General features: G+C 57.0%; 1 protein-coding gene across 8 annotated transcripts in view; it reads right to left on the reverse strand.

Annotated features, from left to right (window-relative positions):
• Positions 1 to 3,857: 3,857 nt before the first annotated feature.
• The window catches only part of EFCAB6 (EF-hand calcium binding domain 6), a 250,449-nt gene continuing 232,979 nt past the window's right edge, over positions 3,858 to 21,327 (reverse strand). For all 8 annotated transcript variants that reach the window (XM_045467278.1, XM_045467283.1, XM_045467280.1 and 5 more), the window contains 5 exons: positions 14,912 to 15,145; positions 12,330 to 12,480; positions 10,345 to 10,529; positions 6,399 to 6,548; positions 3,858 to 4,229 (listed from right to left, as the gene is read on the reverse strand). In XM_045467278.1, coding sequence (XP_045323234.1) covers positions 4,107 to 4,229; positions 6,399 to 6,548; positions 10,345 to 10,529; positions 12,330 to 12,480; positions 14,912 to 15,145 — 843 coding nt within the window. In that variant the 3' untranslated portion in view covers positions 3,858 to 4,106. The remainder of the gene's footprint in view (positions 4,230 to 6,398; positions 6,549 to 10,344; positions 10,530 to 12,329; positions 12,481 to 14,911; positions 15,146 to 21,327) is intronic.

The following is a 21,327-nucleotide window of genomic DNA, read 5'->3' on the forward strand; positions in this document are numbered from 1 at the left end:
TTCTTTTTTTTTTTTTTCCTCTAAAACTCAGCTGCTTTTCTTGAATAAACGCTCCTTGGGTTCCTATGTAAATACTTGGTTAATTTCCAGAATTTTGAAAACGTTGATTCTGACGCTTTTTGCCCCCTGCGGACGTACTGCTAGCTAGCACGAATTTCTGCCTCTCCCCCAGGAACAGGGCCTTCTCTGTTCACGTGCTCCCTCACCCGCACTGGGTTCCATTGGTGCCCTCGGGCTACAGCTCTGTCGTCCTTCTGCACCTTACTTTTCCTGCTCCCTCTGAGCGACAAGAGGTGGGTTCGGGCAGAGTTTTCGCAGCGGCTGAGGCTCTCTTCTCCCAGCCGGCATCACTGGGGAGACAGGAGAGAAGCAGCGTTCTCTGGATTCTCCCTGACTGCTGGGAGCTCCCGGTGGCGTTTCCGAAGGATGCACGCGCCCCTGGGCCAACAGCCCCCGGAGCCTTCACATCCTCAGGCTGGCCTTTAGCAACTCGTTTACGTTTTCCAGCTGAATCCTCTTACTGGCTTGTGTGGTGTTTGGCGGTACAGTTTCACCCAAGCAAGCCCTGCAGGCACCTGCCTCCCCCAGGATTGTGGCGGGTGGTTTTGGCGAACTCTGTTCTCAGACGGATTGAAGAAAAGTCATTAGTCTGCATTAGTGATGCTCTTTCCAGCTCCCCACCTTGAAGAAGCCGAAAAGCACCGGTGTTTCTCGAGATCAAGAGTAAGCCAGAGTAAGTCACGTGGCTGAGCTTGGATTCAGGGAGCGGGGGAAATGGACGTCGCTTCTTCAGAGACAGGAACTTCCAGATCAAATGCAAGGGGCACAGACACATGAAGGGGAGACGACTGGGGCCATTTGTTCTGACAGGAGGAGCTCCACCAGGGGTGGAGAGATGGGGACTTGAACTTTTTAACATGATAGGATTCAGAGGGGACACTGCACTTAGCTGGGTGGGGCTCAGGGAAGGCTGTCCAGAGCCCAAGACACCTGATCGGGGATGCAGGGCCCAGGGAAGGGGTGGTGGGGGGGGGGGGATGGCAGTCCCATCTGGGACTTATCCCCCTTTGGGTAACAGTCCAGGCCTCTCAGCCTCCCGTCTTGGATTCTGACCTCCCTCTCGGCCCCTTGCTGAAATCCTGTCCTGAGGTCCAGCTCCAGGCTTTGTGCTTAGGGCTGGGGCCCTTTGGGGTCCCATAGACCAAGGGCTTCCCCCGCCAGAGCCCTAACCCTCCTCTCTTTCGATTGCTTGTGACCTACCATTTTGGGGGCTCTAGGGGCCAGGCACAGGGTGAACTGGCCAGCTGGCCCGGCCCACGGATAGATGGTTCCAGAGGAAGGCAGAGAGGGGTTATTACCTTCATTTTGCAGACACGGAAGTAGAGGCTCAGTCCAGAGGGGGTAAGTGGCACAGAGGCCAGGGGATGGGCAGGGGGAGGCCGGACACCCCCTCAGTCCAGCGCTGTTCTCCTGACTCAGGCTTGAAGGGTCCAGGCATCAGGAAAGTGGCTGGCCTACCTCTTCTGGGGCCGAGGGAGGAGATGGCTGGTAGCCCACTCGCCCGCAACCCTCAGCTTGGGAACTCTGCCAGCTCCCCAGGAAACCCCACCGCTGAGCCAAGCCCACGGACGGCCCACACTGGCTTGAGGAGGAGAAGACGCGTGGGCACTTCCTGGTGCCAAGCTGCGTGCTAGATCTTTCCACGTTCGGCCCTCCCGATGTCCTCTGAGTTGATCACCCATTTACAAGAGTGGAAACTGAGGCTCAGAGGAGCCCGGGTTTCCTGGTACAGCTAGAATTCGAACCCAGTCTCACGAACAGCAGAGCCGCCCTGAAAACGCTGCCCGTGTGCTTACCTGGCCTTGGCCAGCTGTGACCGCACACAGAGTCCTGTTTTTGTCAGGATGAGCCATTTGCCTCTTGAAGCCCCTTCTTGACCTGGAGGCTCCCCAAACCCCTCAACGACGGACCCACAAGGCCGCTGAACGGCATGAGACTAAAGGTCTGGCTCGGCCTTGGGAGGTCAGGAAGGCTTCCTGCAAGAGGGGGCTCTGAGATGAGTTCTGAAGGACACGTCGGCATTTCCTGAGGAGGTGGGAGAACAGCAGGTGGGAATGCGAGGCTGGGAGCAAGCCTGCTGGGGGGAAGACTGCGGCTGGGCACGTAGGCAGGGCCTTGAACAATAGGGCAGGGGCACCCGGGAAGGGCATCCACCCGCCTGTCACTCCTAGGAAGAGCTGCTGGGGCCGGGGCCAGGGCCATCCCTGTGACATGACACCCACTTGGGGTCAGCAGGGGCCATGGCCCTCTCTCCTGCTCCCTGCACTCAGGCCGCCTGGGCACCCCTTCCCTGCCGCGGGCATCTTCCTCCCCGAGATTCCTCTGGGCCCCCAGGTTCTCTGGGATCTTGGGGCATCCCCTGCCCTGGCCAGAGCCCCCGTAGCCTCACCCTCGATGCCCCCTTGCCAGGCTGGGGAAGTCTCACTCCCCAGGGCCAACCTGCCACTGCCTTCCCCTGCCACGGGGGCCTCCCTGCCTCTCTCAGCACCGGCCTCGGTGTTGCCATATCTCCAGTGGGGGTGGGACCCCATCTTGCCAGGGGGTGTGGCCAGGGGGTCGGAGTGCCCCCAGGACAGTTAGCTCTGGCCCCTACTTCCCGAGAACTGGGTGAAGGCCGCAGGAAAGGGAGGAGAATCAAGGCCGCTGGCCAGGCCCCTGCGAAGCCGCCCTCCTGGTGGCTGGGCCTCCCTCACAAGGAAACTAAGTCCTGTGTGTTTCTTCAGGCCCCATCTTGGTGAGGCCCTCAGACCCACAGAGTCTGGCTGAGAGCGAATTTTCACAGCTGCACCAGTTTAGGTCGATTAGCGAGAAAAACCAAACGCAGTGAAGCCAAGAGAGGATTCTCCCCGCCTCCGATTCCAGCCTGGGGGTCCGGGGCTACCCGAGGCTGGGCCGGAGCAGAGCCGGCGCTCCGGGGCCTGTGACTACCCCCAAGGCGAGCATCTGGCCGAGGGGGCCTCCTCCTGGCTCCGGGGCTGACGGGGCAGCCTCCAGCGCGAGCTCAGCCCCCTGGGCCTGGGGGTCCTGGCCGAGCTGAGGCTGGGACCCAGCACACGGGGAGACCAAGGTGTCCGCAAAACACCTTCATGGAAAGAGAGGGCCTGTGGTGGGCGTGGCTCTTCTCCCCACACCTCACTGGCTTCCAGCGGGGAGGCCGAGACCCGCCCCCCCCCCCCTCGAAATTCTGCGTACTTCGAGCTGCTGCCTCCGTGGGCCCCCGGTGGGGAGGGGTCTTAGACCTGAGGTTCTGGCACTGCTTCTCCTCTGGAGCCACCTGGGGTGGGGTGACAGAGGGGACTCCTTGCTCCCACCCCTCCCTGATGGCCAGTGGCCACACGACTCGGGGCACCTCCTCCCAGTTCCTTCTAGAACCTTCCAGAAGGCAGCAAACTCTACGTCTCTCTTCCATTTGCTTCACAAAAGGTGGTAAGGGTCGCAGGGATTGGAAAGTTCTCTTGGCTTGTCAGACCCGTCATGTCTGAGGAAGGGTCCCTCCCCAAAAGGTCACTGGCGGGTGCTTCTAATCAGCTGCCCGCTGGGCGGGGCCCTGGAAAGGCTGAACAGGGACGAGGCCTTAGACGTGGGCTGCCCCACCGTGAAGTCAGGCTGGCGCCCGCGTCCCTAGGGACAGAGCAATAGCCATGCAGACAAGCCCAGCAGAGACACACATCCAATCAGGGAGGCAGGAAGGCCTCTGGTCTCCTCTAGGCAACCATGCAGGCTGTCATGAATGAAACCTCCAGAAATCTAAGTTTCTAAGCATTTTATCATTGGTGGTTCTTTTGAAGTCTTACGAATCATTTCTGCAAAGACTAACATTTTATTTGCTCCAACTGAGTGAAGGGTCCCGTGGCTCCGTGGGGCGGAGCTGTGGCTGAAGCTCTGGCCGCGGGGCAGCGCAAAGCCTTAACCGCCGGGAAAGACACGGGGCTGCGTGTGTTTCTGGAGCCACCCCCCCCCCCCGCCCCCGATTCTGTGATCTCATTCGTCTTAGGGACAGGCCGTGTGGTCCCCACCCATCTGCACTGGAGGCACCCGTCGGCCGCCTACTGGAGGAAGGCCCGCAGGAAGTCGTTGTAGGAGATTTTGGAAGACAGTGTCTTGTCATAATACTCCAGGATGTGGAAGAACTCCTCCTCCGAGAGGTTGATGCTGTGCTGTCTCAGGACCTGTCGGAGAGGAGAGCAGCCCCCGCTGGTGTCGGTGACACTCGAGGGGGCAGGCAGCCATGAAGGGGCTGGGGCCCACCCGCCTCTCCTCCTCGGACCCCGAAAGGCCCACCTCCAAAGTTGCCCCAAGCAGTCCTCCCCCTCGGTGCATATCCCCCTCCCTCTCCCTCCCTCTCCCCCGACCCTTCCCTCCTTCCCTCCCACCTCCTCTCTCCTAGGCCCTCACCCTCCCAAGGGCCAGTGGGTGTGACAATGGAAGACTTCCAGAACAGGGGAAGGTACTAGTTCCCCCCCCTTCCAGCCCCCCCAGCCCTCCCAGAACAGGAGTTTAATAACCGTTGCCTCCCTGCAGGGTAGTGAGGCTGGTCCATGCGTTCAGACAAGGCCTGGACGGAGAGTAGAGAGGGCTGGAAGGGAGACCTGGCCACAGGGCCTTAGCTAGGGTTGGGGAGGAGGGCAGGGCTGCAGGTGCAGGGCGTGGGGCGTGGCGGATCCCGCAGCACCACAGCCCCCGGCAGAGCTGGCTGCCCACCCGACAGCAACTGCCCCTTCCTCCTCAGTGAGCAGACCCCTGTGTCTCCAGCTAAAAAGCAACACTTCTCGGCCTCTTTTGGGGCTAGGTACGTCCTGGCCAGTGACACCTAAGCGGGAATGTGATGTGGGACTTCTGGGAAGCCTCCTCTAGAGAGGAGGCCCTTCCCCTTCTCCTCTCCTCCTCTTCTCTGTGGCCGGGAATACGGAGGCGATGCTGGAGCCCCAGCAGCCACCAGAGACCATGAGGCGACTTCGTGGACGGAAGCCAGGTGCTGAGGGTGGCAGAGCAAAAAAAATGAAGGCCCCAGTGGCTGTCCGGCCCCGTGCTGGCTCTGGCTTCCTAGCTCGTGACTTGTTTCAAGTGAGAGGGAAACGGACTTCCACTGTGTTTCAGCCACCGGGTCCCCGCTGTTCCCCGCAGCTGAGACAGATCCCTCACATGCGTTCCCCCGCCGGAAGTAAAAGCGGAGACTAAGTTGCAACTTAATTTCCTACCGAGGCTTTGTGTTGTGATTTGTTTCTAAGAGGGGACTAGAACGTGGGGCTGGAAGGTCCCGAGGTTTTTCTCCGGGCAGCGGGCGACGGGCCCCATCTGTGGGGCTGAGGGCTAGCAGCAGACGAGGAAGCTGAGCCTGGGTGTCTGAGGAGGGTCCTCGGCACCCAGCTGGCCTCTGGCTCAGGCTCTGCTGAGGCCCGGCTGCCCCTCTAGTGCCCCCCTCCCTCTGCCGCCCACCCCCGGTTCCTGGGACGCAGACGGGACCCCAGCCGCCTCCTTCCTCTTTGCTGGAGACTGAAGGGGACCCCGGGGCTGAGAGCTGACTTGAGCCCAAAGACAAGACAGACAGTGTGAACTGGAAAGTCACGGGGGGGGGGGGGGGGGGCGGGGCGGAGTGGGGGGGCCTGAGGGCAGGTGTCCCCGGGGGCTGCGGGGACCGGCCCTCCTCCTTCCTGCAGCCCTGCCCGCCCACCCCGTGCTACTCATCTTCCCGGCTTAAAACAAGAGGGTTTTACTTTTTTTGTTTAGTTGAAGCAGAGATGAAACTAAGGGACAATTTTTTTGTAAGTGCATTTCAAGGTCATAACCCTTCGTGTCTGTCTGACGTTGTGACTGTTCTTTTCTGACTGTAATATGTGATTTTGAATCTAATGCCTGGACCTCAACTATTTGCTGGGCTGGCCGGCTGCTGTGGGAGGTGGCCAGCAGCACACGGGGGGCAAGAGGCAGAGAGGAGCCAGTGACCGGCTCTCGGGAGGCAGTGCTGGGCTCTGCTGCCTCGGTGGCCACAGCGGGGACCCTGCTTTGTTTCGCTCCTTGATGTGGCCACCTGCTCTGTGGGTCTTCTGCAGCCAGTCTGGGCTCCAAGGAGCACTGGCACCTGTGGTGGTGACCTGAGCCCTCAGGTCATGTCCCCACGGGGTTCTAGAAACCTTCAGGGAGGAGAACCTGGGGTCTGCAGGTGTGGGGCAGGTGGACATAGCCCTCGATAACTTGGGGGTCCCAAGGAAGTGAGGTCCGGGACAGCCGCTCACACCGGGGCCTCTGCCGGGGGACGGGGGGGTGAGGGGTCCTCTTTTGAGGTCTTCTGGCCGCTGCTCCCCGTTCGGACGCCGCAGACGCCCAACAGCTGAGCTCACCTTCCGGAAATCAGCCACGCTCAAGAGCCCCGTCCCGCCCTCATCGTAGGCTTTGAAGGTGCGTCGCATCGGCCTCCAGCAGCGCACAATTTGGGGCTGAATCCGCAGTAAAGCCGAGTAAAAGGAAGAAGTCTCAGCACCAGCTTCTTTCTGGGGGAGAAAAAAACCCACAAAACCCGAGAGGCGGTGAGAAAGGAGCTTTCGAATGGGCAGCATGGGGTAGATAGGCACAGCCCAGCGGCTGCGTGCTCCCCTCCCGGGCCTTATCCCTGCTTTTGCCCCTGCTCACCCCTGCCTTGGGCTCCTCCCGGCCCACTCCCCTGTAGAATGGGGCCTGCCGGCCGGACTCAAGAGGATAATGGTAGATCGCTAACCCTGCTGTTGGTACAAGGCAGCCCCCGCCTCCCCTGGCCCCTCCAACCTGGGAGGAAGGTCACTCCCTTGACCCCCGTCATCTCCTGGACTGGGAAACGGGAGGCTTGGGGACGTGAAGTGGCAGGTTCAGGACCGACCTGGGCTCTGTTCCTCCCAGGTGAAGGAGGAGAGAGAGGGCCAGACAGAGATAGCCGGCCGGTTTTAAAACAGTTTGAAGGCAAAAGAGATTTCAGACTCAGGGTCTCCTAGTAGGTTTATCATAATGAACAGAGTTTTTTCAAAAATTCCAAGGTTGTAATTATATCTTGTAATTAGACAGCACACTACCCTGTGATTATTTCATTTAGGTGCTATTAGATAGAAAACAAGATATTTTAGCATGATTTAACCCTAACGCATGTCTGAATATCAGAGGTGAACCATAGGCAATAACGTGTTAACACGTTTTGGGAAAGTTTAATTTTAACGCGGCACTACATAAAACCAATTAGCGAAAGTTGAATTGCTTTCGATTTTTACATCCTTTAGCACCTAGGATGGAAACTCACCAGATACCCTATAGCTTCAATTAGCTGCCAATTTACCCAATCTGCTGATCTGCACTGGAAAAAGCAAGGATTCTGTGTCGGCTCCTCCCACACCCATGCGCCATCTGAGAGAGCCTCTTCCCGTCCTCGCACAGCACAACCAATCGCTCTGGAAGGCCTCTGCCCCCAACTCCAGCGTGGCCGCAAAGCAGAGTCCCAGGTGGCCTCCCCAGGGGGGGCGTCTCTGCTGGCCTGGGCGCCTTACTCGTGTGGCGGGGGCCTTGGCGGCCTGCAGAGGGGACGGGCCTGGAACAAGTCACCAGGGCCAGGCGGGGCTGGCCCCGCTCTTTCCTCGGAAAGGCCGCTGGGGAGAAGTCTCCTGCCGTCACTCACGACGCAGAGCGGGACGGGATGGAAGGCAGGACCCTTTCTGAGTGGCAGCCGTCGTCTGTCGGGGTGCGAACACCAGAGCTGGGGGGCGGGATAGAGCACACAGGGCGTGTGCCGGGACCTCTGCCCAGGGGCCCGGCTCCCAGCGGGGCCGGACTGGAGCACCTGTCACCTCACGGAATACAATCTCAGTCTGACGCTCCTACGAGTTCCCGGCACCTCCGTGTGGATGGGTGGAGGGTCTGGAAGCCTCACGGTCTCTGTATGGGGCAGGGGCTCGGAAGGGCTCACCCTTCGCAGGCCTTCGAACCCAGCGGATCGCCCCCTCGTTTCCAGAAGGGGAAACTGAGGCCCAGAGAGGCAGAGGAAGGCCAGAGCTGGCAGGGGGCCTGGCAGGCTGTGTGGCCTCCATCGTTCCCCACCTGTGCTCCTGGGTCCCATGAAGATCTAAGGAAGGCGGCCCTCTCTCTGCTCACAGAGGAACTGAGTTTAGAGGAACCAGTGTCTCAACTTTTTCTTCCGTAACTCGGCCAAAGCCTTTGGTGCCAGCTCGTGCTTGTCTAAAGTGGAAATTCCCCTCGGACGGGCCCTGATCTTGCACAAAACGACCTACAAACTTAGCTGCCTAGAAATTTTCTGCAAGGGATCCACTGTTTGCCGGGCCGACCCGTCATGACCCTGTGGCTGCCGGGCACGGGCGGGGACCGGCTGGGGCTGGCCGGGTCTGTCCCACACCCTGGTCCCCGCCGCTGAGCCCTCAGGGGCCTGGGCGCCGCTGTTGGTTCCCCAGATGGACAATGCCAGCTGTACTCGACTTGCTCTTTAATTCGACAGAATGGAATTCACTGTTACAGATGATGGAATATGAGCAGGAAAAAGTGGTTTGTTTGTTTTTTTTTTTCCTTCATCGTTTGGAAAGACCGGGGAGAGGCGAGTCTGGGCAAACACTGGCTGGACTGTGTGTGGGTCCAAATCATTGAGAACAATGGTAAAAATCCCCCAGCTGCTATTTAAGCATCTTTAGGTTCCCATTCCTCTTGAAAGAAAGAAAGAAAGAAAGAAAGAAAGAAAGAAAACCACAGTCAGTGCATCGTGGGTGCAGTTTACACAGAAAGATGATGAGTCTCCAACCTCTACCACCGTGCACCCGGAGGAAAGGGTCTGGCCTGCTTCAGATGGTTGATGAATGAATACACTTCGACGTGTCCGTTAAAAATGTTTCACTTTGCTATGAGCCCCCCCGCCCCCGCCCCCGGCTTCCCCTTTTCCGTTAACTGACTGATTACTGTTCCCTGTGCCTCGTATGAACAGCCGTGCTGTCCCTCACTGTCCGCCATACAGATGTCTCCAGGTGCTGGGGGAAGAGTCACCAGAACCAGGCGTCAGCCACCCGGGGAGTCTGAGGACCTGAGATCCAGTCTTGGGTTCCCAGTCTTGGGTCTCCAGACCCGTACGGGGCTCCAGAAGGAGAGAAAGAAAATGTCTGAACTACTTCCAAGAAAGGAAATTCTGAGCTGTCTGCAAGGTTCTGGAAGCCTGGCGGAGGCCTTACCTTCAGCTACACCTCTTGCCTCCTAGGCAAAAGCTCCCCGAAGTACCTGCCAGCTCGCTGGCTTTGGGCCCGCCAGGCAGACCCTGGAGGTCGGGCGCTCACCTGAAAAGTGCCCCGTGCTGTACAGGCCTTTAAGTAATGGAGGAGATCGGGCAACAAAGAATTGGGTGACAGGTGTATATACACACGCCTTATACGTGTGCAAACACGGGCCACATAAGCATCACACACACACATCACACGTGCACACGCACATATCCTGTAAGTGTGGTATACACACCTATCACATGTGCACGTACACGTATCGTGTGATATACATACATATCACACGTGTATATCATACCCTGTGATCTACATGAATCATTTATGTCATACACACGCGATATACACATATATGTGTATAGAGAACATCTCAGCCAATTTTCTGGGTCCACGTGGAGGTGGCAGTGAGACTGGAGACATTTGACACGTGGGTCCTCACTGGCCAGCGACCCCCCTGGAGCCTCTGTGGCACTTCATCCTCCTTTTCTTTCTTTCTTTGTCTTCTTCTTTTTTTTTTTTTTTTTCAGTTTTTTAAAAAGTGTAATAAACATTAAAAAAATTTTTTTTAAAAAGGGGGGCGCCTGGGTGGCTCAGTCGGTTAAGCATCCAACCTCGGCTCAGGTCACGATCTCACAGTTTGTGGGTTCGAGCCCCACCTCGGGCTCTGTGCTGACAGCTCGGAGCCCGGAACCTGCCTCGGATTCTGTGTGTCTGTCTGTTTCTGCCCCTCCCCCACTCGTGCTCTGTCTCTCTCTTTCAAAAATAAATAAACATTAAAAAAAAAAATTTGTTTTAAGTTTATTTATCTCGAGGGGGGTGGTGGTGGCAGAGAGAGGGAGCGAGAGAGAATCACAAGCAGGCTCCACGCTGTCAGGGCAGAGCCCCACGTGGGGCTCAAGCTCACGAACCGGGAGATCGTGGCCTGAGCTGAAATCCAGGGTCAGACCCTTAACCGACTGAGCTGCCCGGGCGCCCCGCGTCCACCATTTCTATGGACTTACGACAAATTGAGACAGAGGGGCGGCCCACGCCCACACTTTCCAAGAGTCAGTCTACGTACCATCTTGTTTGCGTTCTGGATCTTCATTCTCTGCATCAGCGAGGTTTCCTTCGCTTTCAGCAGGAGGACACAGCTCTGAATGAAGTCACAGTAAGCAAATTTCCCGCTGTTCTTTACATCGTACTTCACGGCGAGCCGCTGAGATTCCTCTTTGCTTATGTCCAGACTGAACTTCTCCACGAGAGCTAAAGACAAAAACGTCAATTCAGTTGGTGGCAAACTGTTCACTCACTCGTTTGTTCATGCACGCATTCGTGCCGTAGGCCCTGGCTTGGGTCCTTGCTACAAAGGCAGACTTTGCATAAGTGATGCCTTCCAGCCAAGCGCAGCCCGTAAGATGCTGCTGTGTGTGATGGGCAGACGGAGGTCCCTCTGCCTTGGCACCAGGGAAACAGCAGAAGCAGCGTCACCGGCGTTCGCCGGGCAGGGTGACGCTGGGCTGGGGAGGCCACAGGAGTGGCCTGAAAATGCCTTTGATGTTCCAACTTGCAGGAGGTCAACGGCAGGGCACGGAAAATACAGAATAACTTCTGAGAATTAATACATACTTTTTTTTTTTTTTTTTTTTGCAGAATTGAATTTTGGATGTACCACTCAAGTCGGACAAGCTGAGCAGAGTAAGATCTGGTGGCTTCAGTGGGTTCATGGTTAAAAACTAAACACAGCAACCATGCTGCCAGCAGGGCCAGCTAAGGTTCATCAGTCTCAAAACCAAGAGGGTTAACTAAAACACGTGGAAATTGAAACATGCGTTAAAACCGACGTTGCTGATTTGGTGTTGGTGAAACACGTCACGTTAACGCAGCGTCACATTAACGCAGCGGAGCAACGTTGGACTATCAGTGGTTTCACACTGTGTATTTCATTTAGAAGTGGCTACTTTTTGTAGGAGCTGTTCACTTGAGAGAGTTCACACGTTGTTTCGTTTGCACGTTGGTAAGCCATGATTGTCATAAAAGTGATTTATTAATACTGGAGATTCTCAAGAAAAAACTTTCCTTAAAAAGGGATCTAAAGATTAGGCCAGAGGAGGGGGGTCCGACTTCAGGGGGCTACCAAGCAGGGGGGCGACAAGGCCAAATCGATCGTGTAAAATGTTGCACAAACAAGACGCGACCATTAGCGCAAGTATAAATCCAACTGATGGAATTTGAAGAGCTCATCGAAGTGACACGTGGTGACAGCTGGATCAGTGGGACAGAAGCAATGGGGTGGATGGGCCTGCAGGTCCCCGGCCACCGCCCTCCTCTGCCTGTCCCACCCTGGAGCTCTCCAAGTCTGTTAACAGAGACCACAACCAAGTCTGTGCTTCCTAAGGCGGAGAGTCACGGCTTGCTGACTTGGTCACCCAAGCATGAACGTGCCCTGCAGTGGGTTGAGAGGCATTAGGAATTCTTTTTCTTTTTTTTTAACGTTTATTTTTGAGAGAGCGAGAGAGACAGAGACGGAACATGAGAGGGGGAGGGGCAGAGAGAGGAGGAGACACAGAATCGGAAGCAAGGGTCCAGGCTCCGAGCCGTCAGCACAGAGCCCGATGCAGGGCTCGAACTCACGAACTGTGAGATCGTGACCTGAGCCGAAGTCGGGAGCTTAACCGACTGAGCCACCCAGGCGCCCCCCATTTTTTTTTTAAATATAATTTCTTGTCAAGTTGGCTAACACAGTGTGTGGTGTGCTCTTGGTTTTCAGGGTCGATTCCCCTGATTCCTCGCTTACGTACAACACCCAGCGCTCATCCCAATGAGTGCCCTCCTCAATGCCCATCACCCATTTTCCCCTCTCCCCCACCCCCCCATCCACCCTCAGTCTGTTCTCTGTATTTGAGAGTCTCTCATGGTTTGCCTCCCTCCCTCTCTGTTTGTAACTATTTTTTATCCCTCGAGCCTGGCGTTTATGGAGGTGCTTGGTAGCCACGGCGAGGGAGATGCTCCCGCCCGTTCCCTGTGGATTTGTGCCGGCAGGGCGACCCCATTGTGAGAACGTACCTAGGAACTCAGCTGTGGCGATCTCCCCCTGCTTGGTCACATCCTTCTCTTTGCATTCCTTCAGGAACTCCCGCCAGCAGCCCTGAATTCTCCTCCGGAGCTTGCTCTCTATGGGCTCACAGTTCTGCAGGGGCAGGGTGTCTGCCGGGGTCTAGCGAGAGAGAGAAAAGGAGGGCGTCTTGCAGCGTGAGATTCAAAACGAAGAAATAATACAAGCTATCACAGACAGGCCTCGGGTTGAGGTTCACAACTGCGCCGGCAGGATGAGCTCAGAAATAAGGGAAAAGCAAAGCGTAGATGGTAATTCTGCCATTTAACTTCCATTTCCATCAGCGGGCCATATTTGTGCCGAAACACAGTAACCAACATGGTTTTGGAAATAAACATATAGCCAAGATTCAAGTTTAGGGAGATGTTATTTAACTATATTAATTATGGGTGTGTGTGTGTGTGTGACAATATTTTTCACCAGAGGAAGAGTCTTATCAAAGACAGGGAGTCACCTGTCATTTTCATGGATGTCCAATCCTGTACTCCCTTCCAGAATGTCCTGTATTGTGAAATCACATGGACCAACTACAAGGCTGTCTATCTTATTGCATTTTCCGTTTAAATACGGGGAATGAATTGAATGCAGCCCAGGCGTTGCCCCTGAACACGTCCTGTCGTTATCTAATAGAGTAATGAACTTGGGGCGCCTGGGTGGCTCAGTTGGTTACACGTCCGACTTTGGCTCGGGTCATGAGTTCGAGCCCCACATCGGACCGTCTGCTGTCAGCGCAAAGCCCGCTTCGGGTCCTCTCTCTTTTTCTCTCTCTCTCAAAAATAAAGTAAACATTAAAAAAAAAAAAAAAAAGTCCAATACAGGAACAAACTCCATTGAATTCCTGGTCTTTCTCCCCAATTCTGTACCACCCGAGCCTCCCCCCTCTGGGTTGATGTAACGCCCTTCTCCCAGGTGTTCAAGTCAAACCCTTAGAGGCTCTCCTGGACTCTCTCCCTCTCCACCCCACACCGAATCCACTGGGAAATCCTGTTGGCTTTACCTGACTGCCGGCCGCCGGCTCCCCACTGCCCATCTCACTCAGAGCCACCGGGCCTCTCCCCTGGACTACTGGAGCCTCCTCCCCACCTGCTCGCTTCTGCCCACCCCTCCAGCCCCCACTCCACCCACAGCCTCTGTTCCACACACAGAATCCACAGGAGGCTTTTTAAAGACGCTGCAGCCCACGTCACTCCTCTGTTTAAACACCTGCAAGGGCTCCAGCCTCTGGAGTGAAAGCCAGAGTCGCCCCACACCGCCCGCCTGTACCCCCCGCACCCCCCCCCCCCCAGCGTGTTTTCCGCGGCTTCCCTGACAGATCTAGACTCGGTGGCTTAAGACAGCACGCTTATCCTCTTAACAGTTCTGAAGGCCAGAAGCCTGAGGTGGGTCCTACTGAGCTAAAACCAAGGCGTCAGCAGGACGGTGTTCTTTCTGAGGTTCTAAGAGAGAATCTGTTTCTTACCTTTTTCTGGCATCGAGAGGCGCCCACACGTCTTAGCCTGTGGCCCCTTCCCGCACCTTCCAAGTCAGGAGCCACAGTGGAGACTTTCCCAAATGGCGTCTCTCCGACACGGACCTTTCTGCCTCTGCGTCCCCCGTTTACAGGCCCTTGTGATTGCCTCCGGCCCACCCGGACACTTAGGGATCTTCACCTTTAATTCCACCTGCAACCTTGATCCCCTCCCCCCCCCCCTTGCCATGTGAGGTGACATATTACAGGTCCTAGAGATTAGGACGCCGACATCTTTGGGGTGCTCCTGACCCCACCCCTTCATTCTGCTCTACTCAGTGTCTCCAACTCGCTAAATACATGACGTGCCCATCATCCCCGACAAGAACGCAAACTCCGCCAGGGCAGGGATAAAAGACCAGCACGGAGTAGATGTGCAATAAATTCTGCACACGGTTGGGATCCTCTCAACCACCCTTTCTCGGGGCTGCTGCCCTCCGGCCTGCAGATGAGGCGAGCGCCTCAGTGAGGCCGGCCCCCTTCCCGCACCCCAGACCGGGCGGCTCAGCCCGGGGGCCAGAGCCGCAGAGTTAGACAGGCCTGGGTTGGACCCTGGATCTCCCCGTGTCTAACTGAGGGACCCTGAGCACACGAGGACACCTCTTACAGCCTCGTATCTTCAACCGTAAAATGGGGGTGACGACACGTTGCGGTTGGGTGCGTGTAGGGCCCTTGCACAAAGCGGACGCCTACCATGGGGTGTCCGCCTTCCTGCCCGATGAACGCCCAGCTCGCTGATCGAGAGTCTTCTGTCCCCGCTCCCATACCCATTTCCTACCCCGAATCCTCCTTATTCCTCCTTCCAGCCCTCACGCCTTCCTTCCACCCAAGCCTCCCCCAGCCCTTCCCCACACCTCCCTCCCCCCTCCAGGCAGGTGAGTGCTAAGGACCCACCTTGGGCTCCTCTCCTGTGCCCCGCCCCAGGCTCACCCTATGGCACCTTGTCGGTCACCTGCCACTCAGGACCACTGGGGTTTGGGGATCTGGGGACCCGGGGCGCAGTGGCGCCGCGAGACGAGGACTCACACAGGGGTGGCTCTGCGGTTTCAACCCTGCTTTGAGGTCGGGAGCAGGCGTTGATGAAGCTGCGGATCTGCTTCTCTCTGAGACTTCGGGAACACTGCTGCCTTTCTGGGCCTTGGTGGAACTGCCAGGGGCTGGCGGTGTGGCCCCTCTCTCGGAGCTGAACATGTTCAGGAAGTCCAGATACTTGAGCCTCCCCTTGGCATTGACCGGCATCTCGCTCCACAGTCTGTCAAACTGGCAAAGAAGCAGAAGTCGTTCCCAGGGGTTAGTGTAAAAGCCCAGCAGAGTCCCCGCAGCCCCCACGAGAGTGGACAGAAGCCAGTGGAGGCCAGCGCTCACGTCGGCAGGGGGGCCGAGGCCTGCGGCAATGAAAACAAATTGAAAAAGAAAAAGAAAAAAAATCCGCTCAGCCTCCACTTGATGGAGGCATCCGTAAGAGAGGAAAAGCAAAGACAAGAGGATTATTCACGGCTTCCACAGGACAATTTTTTAATTGAATTGGGCCCTTAGTGAGCAGTTGAACGCCATTAAATGTTGTGATTAGTCACAGAGACTGAGCGGCAGTCTATGAGAACACTTTAGGAGAAAATGCAAATCAAGGCCCTGGCCCACCTTGGTCCCCGGGGAAGCTCGGCCGGACTAATTTCTCTTCCTCGTGGGCACCTGAGTTCTGCCAACAGCTGGCCAGGCACCGCGGCCCTCAGCCGCTATGTTCACGGCCAGGTGCGTGTCCCCGAAGGGCCAGCCCTGTCCTCTCACAAGGTGGAAAGGGAGGCGTCTGGGAAACCAGAGAGAAGGGTATGGCTTTGGGCTGGTACCGTCTGACGTCACAGGCCATGTCGGAACCACACCGGTAGAGCAAAATGACTCCAGCAACCTAAATGAGCCACTTTGGATGACTGAGGGTTTTCAGGAAGCTGAGAAGAGGGGTAACTGATTCAGAACCAGTGGGGTCCCAGCCTCCTGCGCCCACCCAGGAGAGCAGCAGCCTCTAGGGGCAAGGGGAATGGTGTTTCCCGTCCGTCCCTCGGGCCTGACCTTGACCGGAGGCCAGCATCGCTCCTGGCCTCCGCTAGGGTTTCCAAAAGGCAAATTATGAGAGACTATACCGGTTGGGTTTGAAATTCCGGAAATGAAGTACTGGGGGGTGGGGAAGAGAGGAGGAATGTTCTAGGCCCTGAGAAGGGAAGAAGGTTTAGTTTGGGACAATATTCTTTTTTTTTTTTTTTTTTTTTTTTAACATTTATTCATTATTGAAAGATAGAGAGAGACAGAGCATGAGCAGGGCAGGGGCGGAGAGAGGGGGAGACACAGAATCCACAACAGGCTCCAGGCTCTGAGCTGTCAGCACAGAGCCCGACGTGGGGCTCGAACTCATGAGCCATGAGATCATGACCTGAGCCCAAGTCAGAGGCCCAACCGACTGAGCCACCTGGGCGCCCCATGGTTTGGGACAATATTCTTGATTCATGTTTTAAACTTTTTATTTCAAAAGAATTGTAGATTTGCAGGAAGTTGCAAGGATGGTACAGAGAACCCTAAAGGTTACGTCTTCGGGAACAACTTCGAAACCAGGTTGTGGACGGTGACGTGTACGGACGGTTCAACGTCATTTGTGACGTATGCAGAAGCACGTTGCTTTAATTTTGATCGGTGAGGTCAAACCAGCTGGTGGAGGGGAAGTGAGAGACCTTGAGAAAGTGACCACGTGTCTGTCTCAGACAGACCTCACCGTCACCAATGGCGGTCATCACCCCCAGTCAGGAGGAGGCTCGCCACCCGTCTCCCTCCAGGAAAGTTCTCCCAAACCCCCGGAGCAGATGTCCGGCGCTCTTCTATACCTTCCCGCCTGTGCTGAAGCCACCTCTGCAGGTGACGCCAACCTGCCTGGTCCTGCAGCTCTCTGAAGGTCGTCTGAGATTCATCTTTAAATGTCCTGCATCTCCCGAAGGGGTCGGCACATGGCAGGTGCTCTAGAAACGTGTGCTCGGCTGCTGAAAGTCCTGAAAAACTCACCTAAGACCGATCAGACAATGGCAAGACCCTTTAACAATGAAGGGGGACAGACGGTGCTAAGCCACATCGTGATCGCATTCATCACGAAAGGCTTTCAGGAAGCAGAGCGGGATGCGGCCTGGAAGAGGAAGCGGGCGCCACGGGCTCTCGTGCGCTCCTATGTTAGCCACGTTGGGGAGGGAGGAGGAGGAAGGTCACATTATCAAGGGGAGATACAAAGAAGGGTGCCAGTGTTAAGGACCCCGTGGAAACCTGAAGCATGGGAGTGAGGACGTTTATAAAGCCGCTAAGGACAACAATGGCGTCTCCTGTAATCTTCTGGTGCAAATGAAGTCCAGGAGGGAACCCCAGAAATCCTCTCTTCGCCAAAGGAGCCTCACCACGAAGGCAGAATGAACGTGGCCAGGAGGACACCGAAGCGGGTGGGTGGGAAAGGGAAACCCACACGTGGCTCCTCAGTCCTGACACATCGCGCCCCAGAATGCTGATGGAGCCCTACAGATGCTGCAGGGGATGGAGGCGGGTGGGGCTGGGGGGACAGGAGAGGCATCAAGAAGCCTGCAAACAGGGCACCACACAAGGGGCTTCTGACCCGTGAGCTGGGCGTGAAACCCGGGCAAAATTCTGATGGTTCGTGAGCGAGTTGAGAGCGAGTAAGTTTCCACGTCCTGGTGGCGGAAGGCGTGCTTCCTGAAACGTCCCCTTCAAATGCAGAGAAGCCGTTAACTACCTTCCGAATGCCTAAAGATCTCTGACTTTGGGCCCCACTTCTGCAGGGAGGCAAGCTGCCGGAGATCGCCACTCGCATCTAACAGCAAGAGAAAGCCGAGTATCTACACCGTCAGAAGCGTTCGGGGCGCCCGGGTGGCTCAGTCGGTGAAGCGTCCAATGCTTGGTTTCGGCTCAGGTCATGATCCCACGTTTGTCGGTTCGAGCCCCGTGTCGGGCTCTACGCTGACAGTGTGGAGCCTGCTTGGGATTCTCTCCCTCCCTCTCTCCGCCCACCTCTCTCTCCTTCAAAAAAATAAATACATAAACTTAAAACAAAACGAAATCAGAGCTGTTTTAGAGCCCATCAGAGAGCTGAGGTTCCAGGGAGCCGAGGGGACCGAATGCCACGGGGCCCCAAGTCTCCGAGGAGAGCCAGACACGCCAGCTCTCACGCCTGGCAGCACTCGGGAAGAAGCCAGCTAGCACGTTCCAGGCCGAGCGTGTGCCGGCACGTGAGGCTGGGATGACGGAGAGGCCCAGAGACAGGGAACGCTCGCGCTCACAAGCTCCCCTCCACCCGCCTCTGCTGCTGCTCCAGAGAGAGAGAGCACGGGAGGGGACAGACTCACAACACTGCACGCTTCTCCAGACCCTCCTCTCGCGGGAAGCGAAAGCCTTAAGCCACTGGGGGAGGCGAAGCAAACCCACGCAAGACCAGGACCCCTGGGGGAAGGAAGGAAGCAAACCCTTGTGTCTCTAGGAGGGGTAGATCCACAGATCCACGGCCCCAGGCGGAAGGGTGCGGGCAAAAGCCCCGTGCTTCTGAAGGAGGGGCAGCGACCCTAGGATCTGTACCTCTACCAAGCAAAGGTCAGAGGTTGGCTACCTCCTCTCCCGCCCAAGACCCACCCGCCACGGAGACCGGGCAGAGTCTGACCGCCACAGAAGGGGGTGTGGAGGGGCAGGAATGCGGAGAAGGCGCCACCCTGGCCTAAACCAGGCTGGACCAGGAACGCCTAGACAGCGCCACCCTGCGTAAGCCTGGCCCCGAGCACGGGGGACGCTGTCCTGTAGCCCGGACGTGCAGGAGGAATACTCAGCAGCGTCCTGGCATCCCTCCCTGCTGGAAGGTCTGACGCCTGTGCACCACGCACCCCTAGGGTGGGGGCAGCAACGGTAACACTCGAACGCAGCTCAACTGCCGACCAGACTGATTCCGGAACGCCCTCCCGTTCGCGGTCAGCCAGAAGAGGTATGTCCACGTTCAGGCATAAATACTATTGATATCTCTGTCTCAACTCTTCTTTACATGACGTCTGGCTTTCAATAAAAAGAAAGGAAATCTAGACCTCTCGACAAAAGATGAACTGACCCATCGCCAAGAGATACAGCAATCACCCGACGAGAGTCAGAGGAGGCTCCTTTTGTGGGGTCATCAGACAAGGACTTTGAAACAACTGTGGTTAACACGTCAGCGGACCGAGTAGAAAAGGTATGTAACTTGCACGAACAGAAGGGGTAGAGAGATGGAAAGCAGTTTTTGAAGATACATGTCCTGGGGCGCCTGGGGGGCTCAGTTGGTTAAGCATCTGACTTTGGCTCAGGTCATGATCTCCTGGTTCGTGGGTTCGAGCTCCGCATCGGGCTCTGCGCTGACAGCTCAGAGCCTGCTCGGGAGCCTCTCTCTCTCCCCCCCTCTCCCACTTCCTCTCTCTCTCTCTCTCTCTCAAAATAAAGTTAAAAAAAATAATAACAATAAAAATGCACCGTCTTGTTCAAGCACAACGGGGAAGTCGGGCTGAATAGAAACAGAGCCGTGACACCAGAGGCCCGTGCGTGTGTGGCCCACAGGAGCCGGCGTCAGCGACAGGTAGTGGGGGGCGGCACCCCTTCCAGGAACAGGGACAAGATGCCCCGTGTGAGGTGGGCAATTAGAGGCAAGCCACCGACCTGCTACCTGAGGGGGAAACAGAGGCAGCCAGGCAGAGCTGGGACGGGCCTGTGCTGCCAATGGGCAGCCTTTCTAGAGTCACTGAGGACCAGACCCCGAGGCCGAGGTGGGAGGCGAACCGCCTGGCCGTGGGGCCGTGTGGAAGGGCCACGCCGGGCAAGCTGTGTGTGGAGGTGTCAGGGACTTCCAACAGCCTCCTGGCTCCGTCCCTCCTCCTCCCGTGTCTCTGACGGCGTGCTTTCTTCCTCTTTGGGGTCGGGCGCCCGGAGAAAGCGTGCACAAATTAGCAGATACCAGCACCGAGAGTCGCTGGAAGACAGGTTAGCGCTCTCTTCGCGGTGTCGGCGAGGGGGGAAACCTCACACACAGAATCCCGTCCCCAGACTATCTCCTAGGGAGAAGGGTGAAGCAAGTGAGCTTCACGGAAGAAGAGTGAGCGGGAAGCAGGAGTGGATGGCGGATGTGGCTGTGGGCAGAGACCCAGGAGACCCCAACATCGCCCCCGCCCAGTCCCTCCACCCGCAGCACCCCACCCCTGTCCACGGCTCCCCTGCCCTTCGGGCTCCTGTGGTCCACTCACCCTTCTCCCGCACACCCGACCTCCTCTGCTCCCAGGCCCCGAGCCGCCTCCTCAGGGAGCCTTCCCTGACCGCCCTACGCAAAGGCTCCCTCCGCGCCACCCTGGTTCCCACTCCCGGGGCCTCTGCGGCATTTATCACCAGCCAACACGCACGTCTCACTCACTCCCCCTGCCCCTGAAAAAGGGCAGATCTGTGGTGCCCACAGCAGCTCATCTAATGCAACATGCTCGCCGCTCCTGCTTCCGGAATGTTCCCTCCACCTGCACTGCTCTCTCCTGTCTCCTCTCAGTGGCAACTCCCACGACCCCAACGTCACGCCCTTAGGGAAACTGCCCTGACCCCTGGGTCCAGGCCCCCACTGCTGGCCCATCCTAGCAGGGAGCGGCTTGTAACGACATAAATAACGCACAGCTCTCCCCTCCGTGGATCCAAGCTCAAAGGAAGCAGGGAGCAGGTCCCCCTTCGTTGCTCAGGACCTAACATCACCACTGTGCATAGAGGGCCCCCAGTAAGTGAACGAGCAGATGCGTGCCGCCTTCAGGCACTCAGTACATCGTCAGGACAGACAGCTTTGTGCTGAACAACAGGCAGACGTGCCCTGTGAGCCAGGCCAGGGGATCGGGAGCTCAGGGTAGAGGCGGGGAGGCTAAAGTGGGGCATGGCCAGTTCCTCCAGCTACAGGGACGGTCAGGAAAGGCTTCGCTCGGCTTGGAGCCAGTCCTGAAGGAGGAGTTGGCGTGGCTAGATGTGAGGGGGCAGGGGTAGGGAGACAGCAGCGAGCGGGAGAGGCTGAACAGCCCGGCTGGAGGGGAAGGCATCGAGCTTGGGGAGTGTGGTGCGCTCCCATTTCATAGGGAAGGACAATGAAGCTCAGAGAGGTTGTGTAACTTGTTCAAGGTCACACAGCTGGACAAGCACAGAGGCAGAACTGAAACCCCCGCCTGTCTGCCTGAGAGACTGTTGGTTCTTTGTCTGTGTTCTTCTAGTGTCCTAGAGGTGTCTGTTTAAGAAACACCACGCTTGAGGGGTGCCCGGGGGGCTCAGTCAGTTAAGCGTCTGACTCTTGATTTCGGCTCAGGTCATGATCTCATGGATCATGAGATCAGATTGAGCCCCACATTGGGCTCTGCCCTGACAGCACAGAGCCTGTTTGGGGT

This window comes from Leopardus geoffroyi, chromosome B4 (genome assembly GCF_018350155.1).
Source record: "Leopardus geoffroyi isolate Oge1 chromosome B4, O.geoffroyi_Oge1_pat1.0, whole genome shotgun sequence".
Lineage (NCBI taxonomy): Eukaryota > Metazoa > Chordata > Mammalia > Carnivora > Felidae > Leopardus > Leopardus geoffroyi.